Source organism: Trichechus manatus, unplaced genomic scaffold (genome assembly GCF_000243295.1).
Source record: "Trichechus manatus latirostris isolate Lorelei unplaced genomic scaffold, TriManLat1.0 scaffold00026, whole genome shotgun sequence".
Lineage (NCBI taxonomy): Eukaryota > Metazoa > Chordata > Mammalia > Sirenia > Trichechidae > Trichechus > Trichechus manatus.
In genome coordinates this window covers 10,295,341-10,304,830 of record NW_004443962.1, presented here as the reverse complement: position 1 = coordinate 10,304,830, position 9,490 = coordinate 10,295,341, and the positions used below count along the sequence as shown (strand labels likewise).

At 47.0% G+C, this 9,490-nt stretch overlaps 1 protein-coding gene across 1 annotated transcript in view; it reads left to right on the top strand.

The window, feature by feature from the left end:
* The first annotated feature begins 1,985 nt into the window (after positions 1-1,985).
* The window catches only part of PARP14 (poly(ADP-ribose) polymerase family member 14), a 62,539-nt gene continuing 55,034 nt past the window's right edge, over positions 1,986-9,490 (top strand). The window contains exons 1-3 of the mRNA XM_023728680.1: positions 1,986-2,224; positions 6,428-6,561; positions 7,493-7,526. Of these exons, the coding sequence (XP_023584448.1) occupies positions 2,038-2,224; positions 6,428-6,561; positions 7,493-7,526 (355 nt within the window). The 5' untranslated portion in view covers positions 1,986-2,037. The remainder of the gene's footprint in view (positions 2,225-6,427; positions 6,562-7,492; positions 7,527-9,490) is intronic.

Sequence of the window (9,490 nt, the reverse complement as noted above, 5' to 3'; positions counted from 1 at the left end):
TCTTGAAATTTCAGTTTCATTGTTTAAGAGGTCATACGTAAGGCCTACCCCTGCAGGAGGAATAAGCCCTTATTTTGGTAGGGTCTAAGAGACCTCACCACCTCCTTCACTGAGAAAACAGCATCCATCAGGTGAAAACTCCCATAATTTCCCATTAGCATTCAAATTGCCTGCTTCTACTCCCTGTCTCCCACCTTGCTCCCGGTATAGTAGGACTGTCCTGCTCTTAAGGCTAATGATTCCAGGATCCCCTCCCACCTTCTCCTACAACCTCTGTCTTCATCCTTCCCTTCAGTCCATTCCAGTAATATTTAAACATGCTGCAAACTCTTCCATCTTAAAATTACATTTTAAAAAGCCAGAAAGCAAAAATATCAACTCTCTGATTTTATAACCCCACAAGGTACCGCCTAACTCCTCCGGATTCAGTCACACTTCTTGAAAGAGCTGATGATGCTGCCTCCATTTCCTTCCCTTTCATTCAGTACTAAGCCCACTGCCGTCTCCCTCCCACTCCCTCCTCACCAGGAAAGACTGATTCGCAGGTCAGCAACAGTCCAAGGTTGTTGCTAGTTGCCTTCCAGTCTATTCTGACTCATGGCAGCACCATGTGTGCAGAGTAGAACCGCTCCACAGGGTTTTCAAAGCAGTGAACTTTCCGAAGCAATTGACCAGGGCTATCTTCTGAGGCACCTATGGGTGGGTTTGAACCACTGGGTTAGCAGCCTATTGATTAACCATTTATACCACCCAGGGAACCACCAACAGTCCAATGGACGTTTCTCTTTCCTGATGTATTGATAGCAGTGAATGACAGTCCCTCCTTCTGACTTGAAATGCTCTCTTATCCTGGGTCAAGGACACACACATCCCTGGCTTCCCTGCCACTTCTCTGGCTACTCCTTGATCCTCCTATCTTGGTAAAGGCCACTATCATTCTCCATCCAGGTATGACCATGGAGTCATCCACGAGCTTCGCCGTCTCTCACTGCCCACCTCCTTCAAGCTCTGCCCTCAGTGTCGATTTAGAATCTGACCACTTCCTGATCCTCCTCTGGTAGCACCCTGGTCCTAGTCACCCGCATACGCCACCTGGGACACTACTGGAGCCTGCTTACTGGCCTTGCTGCCCCAGCTCTCACCACGACACACAGCCAGTGATCCTGCTACCAGTGCATGACGCCACGGTACTCCCTAGTTCATGGCTCTCCAAATGTTGTTCCTTCTTAGATCTGAGGTTACATGTCCCCTCTCTCAGCCGCCAAACCTGGGCTAGGAGCCCCTCCTAATTTGTTCCAGGAACACCTGTATATTCCTTCCAGGAGCACTTGTTCCACTATGTTTTAACTTCTCTGTGTCCCCCACAGCAGCGTGAGCTCTGTGAGAGCAGGGGCCGTTTGTCTGTCTGTTGACTCAATTCGGAGTGCTTGGCACCTAGTAAATATTTCACAAGTAACTGGTGAATGTATTCCCCTCCTCCCCGCGCCACTCCGCACACGATTTCTAGACCTATAGTATTAAAGGATCAGGGAACAAAACCCCCCAAAAGGGGAAGCAAAGTAAAGTTCTGAAAACTACATTGATCATTGAAAGAAATCCAGAAGTGGGCAGTGAATACTCCAAAGGGTCATAGTTTGCGTGACATTTTATTTTTTGTAAAATGTCTGCCTGCAGCAAAAATGAAACTATGTTTGCACAAGGTCTGGTGGCCCACAGCTGCTCATGTCAGCTGTGGCTTGGGTAAGTGGCAGAGTGCCCTGAGCAGGAAGGTAGGGGACAGTGGTGCACAGGTGGAGGGAGGCGCGAGGCCAGCAGTGGCGATGGTCAGCCCCAAAGGATTAACCCGTTTGCTGTGGGCCTGAGATGCACATGGGGAATTGGGGTGACCAGTCCAATCCCAGGGCGGCTGTTTACAGTCAAAGACAGAAACTCAGGCCTGGGAGGGGTTTTCGGGAAACGAAAGTGAAACAGGAGGTCAAGTTAACAGAGGCAGCTTGGGCGGAACAGGCAGTCCTGCCTGGAGGAGGAAAGCTGAGGATGGCTGCGCCCGTCTCCTTCCCGCTACTAGTCAACGGATCCTGGGGCCCCGACCCCCCAAAGAACCTGCGCACCAAGTTGCAGGTGTACTTCCAGAGCCCGAAGAGATCTGGAGGCGGGGAGTGTGTGGTTCGCGAGGAGCCCGGGAGCCCGCTTGCCTTCCTGGTGCTCTTCTCTCGGGAGGACGGTGAGGGGCGCGGGACGGGAGCCCAGCGGGGGCGAGGGGTGGGTTCTGAGGAGGGGCTAGGGCTCTTCCCCAGCGGGAAACGCGGTGGGGGGCACGCAGCGAGAGAATCTGTCCGCCGCAGATAACAGCGGTGAAAGGCGTAGGGATTTCGGAGAGCATCCGGCGCGCTGCAGTTGCCCTTGCGTGGCGCTTCCCAGCTCTGCCTTGAGGGGGCGCCGCAACCGTTAGTGGGCTTCTCCGGCCCTGAGACCCAGAGCCTCCGGGAGGCCGGCCTGCCCCTACCCATTCTCCCAGGGCCCCCTGGGCCCCGCAAACACGCCACGCGCACGGAGCGCCTGGGTTAACCAGAGGCCGCCCTGCTTTTTCTTCTATCTCCCTTTTTACGCCTTTTCGTTTCTCGCAGTTGCTTTTAGGTGAAGAAGGAAAGGGGTTAAGAAAGCTGAGGATCACGGGGATCCCCCTTGGGTTGTGGAGATTTTAGTGGTTTGGGGGCCACTTGGGAGAGGTGCAGAGGCACACTGGGTGGAAATACAGAGGCTTTGCCATGGCCTTTGCAATGGAGGAGGACGGCAGCCGTGCTGTTGATTACCACACAGTGTCTGTCCGGGGTGCCCCTTCCCTCATTCTCAGGGTGGCCCCAAGACTGGGAGCCAGTGGCCACGTTCTGAGTTGATCTTGGCTTGGGACTTCCGAGCTTTAGGGGAAAAATTTCTTCCTCACAAGCAGCTAAAAGGCTGAGTTCTCCCTGTCTTTTCTCTGACGTTTCCATTTGGGGGAACAAGAGCCCACCAATCATCTACTTGCTCAAAACACCCACTGTATTGGGAGGCAAGCCACCTGCTGCTGCTCCCAGAGGGGCACGTTTCCACCTCGATTTCACAGACAGGTGGTGATCTGTCAGGTTCCTGCAGGATGTGGACAACCCCTCATCCTGTCTCCGTGGTGCTGGACTTGGAGAAACATTTGGGCCAGAGGAGAGGGCAGGAGGCTTACAACGCCATGAGAGCAATTGGAATGCCGCAGGAGGAATCCAAAGAGGAAGAAATGAAACAGAGAGAGATTTGAAGGAAGTGAGGGAGAGTGGGGACAGGAGACGTGCTTGGCTCACGTGTCCTTATGAAAACAAAGTACAAATTTTTCCAAGGATTGATTTCACTAAAGTGCTCTCAAGGGCAGCTGTGTAAGTCATTTCCCCCACTGGGTTTCACTTTTCCACAAGAGGTTTTCCCTTCTTTGATCTCTACTGTCCACATAACTGTGGACCTGGCCCTTAAGGATACCTCTTCCTTCTTTAGAATCCCATTGTCCTCAGGAGTAGTCCTTAAACTGGGGCACAGATCACCTGTATCCGATCACATGGAGAGCAGGTTAAACATGCACATTCCCAGCTCAGTTGTAGAGATTCAGGTACAGTGAGTGTGGGATGGGTTGGAATCTGCAGGTCGAACCAGCACCCCAGGTGACCCTGGTGGACTTCAGAGTCTAACAATCCCTGTTGTTTGTTGACAACCCCGGATGAACATAAAAGGAGATAATTATAGAAACTACAAACAGCATAAAATTACAAACAGCACAAAATATAATTTTGTGTTGATAAAATAATTATATTCTAGCCTCCCAAAGCGGAAATGATTTCACAGGCTCCCTGCCAGGCTTTCTTCCTTTCCAGCTCTCAACCTACTACCCTCTTCCTCCACCCCTAGGTTATTCCAGTGGCCTCTCTTGTTTAACCACTCCCCTACCCCCCTGCATGAGATAACTCAAAACTTATAAACTCAAAACCTGTTAAGGTTAAATGTCTCATGGCATGGAAAGTCCCTGTTCAGTTTCAGTTTCCTATTTGAGGAAACACTTTCTTGGCACATTGCCAAGAATTTACTACTGGACACAATGAGTTGCTGGCCCTTGTGGACCTAGGAAATGTGTTCTTCTCTACTTGTCTGCCCTGCAGAGGACACCCTCCCCCCTCCCCCCAGTAGTGGCCTTAATGGATGCAGGCCCATAGTGTAACACAACTTTATTCGTGTAATCACTGTCATATTCACATAATAAGAGTGAGCTGAACAGCACTTCTCTGTAGAAATTAGTGTCTAGCAGACAGGAAGTAACAGGAGCTGTATCTCTTTTTTGTATCATTCAGTGGTTTTCTGAAAAGTTGAGTGTAAGTTGATTTATAACGTTTTAATACCCTATTTCAGATGTGTACATTTTATCGTTCTTTCTGGTCCTAATTTGGCTCCAGAATAATGTGTCGGTCTCCTTGGGGTAAAATAAATGCAATTTTAGTAAAATCTCAGGTTGGTGCAGGAGAGAGACTGTCCACATGTGTAAGGGTGAGTGGACATCAGAGTTTCAGCTCTTTTTCCTCCAAGATCCACTTTCTCCTCATCAGGGATCACTAACTGGTATTGCTACCACCTGCTCTCCTGAAAGAGTTGTGCCCACACATGTGCACACAATCTGAGAACAGCCTGGTGAAGCTTTAGTGCTGTCTAGGGCCTGGCAATCTACTTCTGAAAAATCAGCTATTGGAAACCCTATGGAGCACAGTTTTATTCTGATACGTATGGAGTTGCCAGGAGTCAGAATCGACAGTAACTGGTTTGGGTTTTAGGGAACAATAAAAAGAATACAGCACCGAGTTCCGTGACTCTTGGTAACTTGGCTTGTAAAATTTCACTTTGCCTTGGGCTTTGTGGGTCCTATCAGTCCTTAGTCTTCACTGTAGCTTAGCACTGCCCCTTAGGAACCCATGGGAAGACATCTGCCGTCCTCATAAAGAATGAAATTAGAGTTTGGAGTTCCTTCTCAGCTTCTGTCTGAGGCCTGTTTTGAGTCGATATCCAGACAAGGTCCCACTTCCCTACCCCTTCGTGGATAGTTGAGGTGGGAAAGTCATCATGCCCTTCTTTATGGAAGATTCTGACCCATATCCTTGGCCTCATCAAGCCAACCATATCAGAATCCAACATGGTAACCCAACATTCATGCCAGAGTTTTGCACCCAGATAGTACAGGGCACTCTCAGAGAGTCCCCTTTCCCTGACCTCTTGGCGCCATCTGACTATGTTGACCATGCCTGCTCCTTTAAACTCCTCATACCCTGGACTTCACCATTTGAGATACACTGATTTCCCTTTCTTCTCTCTGGCTGCTCCTTACAATTTTAACTGACATTTGCATAGCTCTTCGGGGTTTTGCGGTGTACATTCACAGACACTGCTCTATGGACTTTATTATCTTCCCTTAAAGTGAGACTGTGACTCAGGAGAAGTTAAGGTACTTCCTCGTGGTCACTCAGCTAGTTAGTGGCAGAGTTGGAATTTGAATCCAGGTCTTTGGGTTCTTCTGCCCACCGTCCTGTTTTTTCACTACAGCCTAGCTGCCTGATTTGCTAATTCTTCTTTTATAAAACATTTCCCGACCCTTCTTTTCTACTCCTTTCACTATCATCCTTGTGGTTATGAGGCTTTTATTACCACCAAATCGAAAAAAACAAAAACACCGTTGCTGTCAAGTCAATTCTAACTCATAGCGACCATATAGGACAGAGTAGAACTGACTCCTAGGGTTTCCAAGGAGTGGCTGGTGGATTCGAACTGCCAACCTTTTGGTTAGCAGCCGAGCTTTTAAGTGCTGCACCACCACAGGCTAAGTTATTTATTGAAACAGCTTCCAAACTAGGCTGCTGCCCTCAGTCCCTCTACCACCAATGCTCATGGCTATCCAAGTTACCCTCCTAAAACGCTGCTTGCATCATGCCAGGCCCCAGCACCTGATCTTCACTGGCTCTCCATAAGGGATGCTTTAATTATTTCACTGTAGAGTAAAAAATTACTACCTTTCTGAGCACCTACTAAGTGTCAGGTACTATACTAGTTCTTTATAATGTTTCTTCAGTTTAATCCACATAACACTCCTATGGGGCAGCCTTCACTAACCTTCTTAATAGACAAGAAGACTGAGGCTTAGGCAGTAAGGAACATGCTCAAGGTTACAAAATAAATTGAAAGATGGAATTGAAATCCATGTCTGCTTGCTAAACCTCTTCTCTTTTCACTACATAGAGCCTTTCTTGGGAAACTGACCAAGTTATTGACTGATGGTGAGGAAGTCTATGGATATCAATAGAATAATCTTGTGAATAAAGATTGCCTATCACTTGATTTTTTTTGTTTTTGTTGTTGATGTTGGACATTTCAGTTCGGCAGAAAGTTCTGGAGAGAGAAAACCACGAGTTAGTATGGCCAGAAAAAGGAACGTTCAAGTTAACTGTTCAGTTGCCCACACCCCCGGATGAAATCTGTGATGTCTCTGGGAGGAAAATCCCAACAAAGGTATGTAAATTTGAGGAATGATTGGAAGGGAAGCAGCATGTTCTCCCAAGTGGTGGGGATGGGAACCATAGTGAGAAAGATACAGTGGGCTGAGAAGTATACACCCAGCTGGAGTGAGAAGAGAAGCATGAATGTGGAGGGAGGAAGGAGGTGATAGGGTAGGTGTGGAAGACTGAGGAAAGGACTCTTGTTTGATTTTAGATACCTTTTAAAAAGTCAAGATTTGGAGGTTACAATAATGGTGATTTGGGATGTAAAAATTTGGGTCTGTTTTTTCTGGGTGCTTTATCACTTGCAACTTGCTATATTTATGATGTTCATACATCATTTTGAGGGGACAGTGATCCGTACTACATGTACTAATGATTTCCTCAATTGTAAAATAGAGTAATATTAGTCTCTATCTCATCGGGTTGTTGTGAGAATTGAATGGGATACCCAAAACCAAACCAAACCCACTGCTGTTGAGTCCATTCCGACCCGTAGCGACCGTATAGGACAGAGTAGAACTGCCCTATAGGGTTTCCAAGGAGCAGCTGGTGGATTTGAACAGCTGACCTTTTGGTTAGCAGTCATAGCTTTTAACCACTGCGCCACCAGGGCTCACAGCACAGTGCTTGTTCTATAGTAAACAAGCAATAAATGTTAAATAGGGAAAAACCATGAGCTGAATTGCTTTAGGTCTTATCCCAGACACCTGGTGTTAGTTGGGGTATCTGTTATGTGTGTCTCATTTTTACCAATAGTTTTTGTGACCAGTAAGTGGATATGCCACTAAATATAGCCTCAGATGCATTCAACAGCATCATTGCCAGAGCTTTTCATAGTTTCTGTTTACCCTACATCTCCAGGTTGGTCCCAGGGACATTTTCTTAATGTAAAGAAGTTATTAGTGATTTATTAATGCTGCCTTACACTGTTTGGATTTCAGGAATCCAAGACCAAAGAAGATGCCAGAAAAACAGGTAATGTCTCAGTTGAGATGACTGACATTCCCCAACAGTTTTACTTTTATTAAAGAAGGCACTTGTGGAGGTCACCCCTCTCTTTCTGACCTCCACAGGCAGGGTGTACTCAGCTTGGAGACATCTTGGGCATCGTCATTGACATAGTCTGAGCCAGCTGTGCAGAGGGATGTCACTGGGGGAGCCCTGGAACTCTTAGGCACTCATGTCAGAAGGGTAGGAGCAGTTCTCCATGAGGGCTAGGAGACACCTTGCAATTGAGAACAGGACAGATAGGTGTCTGGTGGGTGGTGATGAATGACCTTTAGAGCCCACCTGTGCCCAGCTGGGCATGGAGAAGCAGAGGTGCTGGATGTGGCTAAGCCAGTTAGCGCTGCTTTCTGAGCACTGAGCATGCAGGAGGCAGTCCTCTGGAGCCACAAATGGCAGGTGGGACTCCTGTGTGGACAAAAGCTTTCCAAGTGCAAGAAGCAGGATGCGGGTGCCGTCTTCCAGAGCAGCAGTAGCTTTTCTCGTCCCCTCTGCTGTAGGAACGCCCCCAGCCTAGTAGCTGTTGTGTGGACGCTGCCACTTAACTAGGTCTGGGGGTTGGCCTGTTGTGCCATCTGACTTCTCCTAAAGAAGTGACTAGTTTTTGTGGCTAAGCATGCCGTTGGAAAAGGGGAGAAAATAATGAGGTGTGCTGAAGGAGCTGAGCAACAGATAAAGTGACTCATATATTAAAATTTTAGGGAAGAGGAATTCCAAAAATGTATAAAATATTATACACTAAAATTGAGGGTCTTGAGAACATGTGTAGTTTTTTGTAACTTTCTTTTCTTTGAAAATGGCACTTGTTTTACTTGGCAAAATTACTCGATAGGTATGTATGGAAAATGAAGAGGACTTGAAGCACTTACTGATGAAGATCAAAGACTGCAGCACTATTGCTATATAGCCTGTTATCCTTTACACAGAAACCTTCCATGACTCACCCTCACCGCTACCCATAGGATAAAGTCCAGACCCCATTCTGGATTTAACGTGCTTTTCTGCCCTCATTTCTTGCATCTGTGCACATAAGTCCTTTTGAGCCACATTGGTCAAACTGACATTTCCTAGTAGCCTGGTGTTTACATGGCACTCTGCCTTTCCTTCTGCTGCTTATATTGCTCTCTGCTTCCTTCTCTCTATCTAAATTCTGACCAGCCTTCAAGAACTGCTCAGCTTTCTCCTCTTCTCTGCAGCCTTTCCAGACCAGCGCAACCTGTTTATCCCTCTTTCTTGGAGTCTTAGCTTGATTGTTGATGCTCTTTGCTGGGCAATTAACCAAGCCTCTCTTGTGATAAAGCTAGTAATAGTGATAGGGTTATAAAACTATATTGCTGGAAAGACTCTTACAGTTCACTTAGTCCAGTACCCTTATTTTATAATCAAGAGGCTTGCCTGACGTCACATGGCTAAAGAGTGGCAGAGGCAAGGATTGGACTCACATAGCCGCACCCCACAGCCCAGTAATCACTCTGCTTTGTCATACATGACTCATTTAATGCACTTTATGTTGTCAGTTAATCCTTAAGCTATTTTTTATTTGGCATAGGTGTGTGTAGCGTCGTATGCGGCAAATAATAGGGGTATTTGTCAGGATGATATAATTTCTGTAACAAACCACTCCCCAAATCAGTAACCTAAAACAATAAAAGTTTATTTCTCCTTCACAACACTGTTCAACATGGTTAGCAGCTGAGGTGATGGCGGGAGTGTAGTCAACTTCACCCAGTTGTTCAGGAACCCTGAGTCTTTCTATTTTCTGACATCAGTATCTTTAATACATGGCCCCCAAAGTCACCGCAGGGGAGAATGGGAATTCATAAAAGGGAGATTTGTATTGGCCAGGCCTGGAAGTGGAGGTCACCACTTCCACCGACATTTCTTTAGCCATATGAACTTTGCTGCAGGAACTGAACTATGGAAGTCTGGAAAAT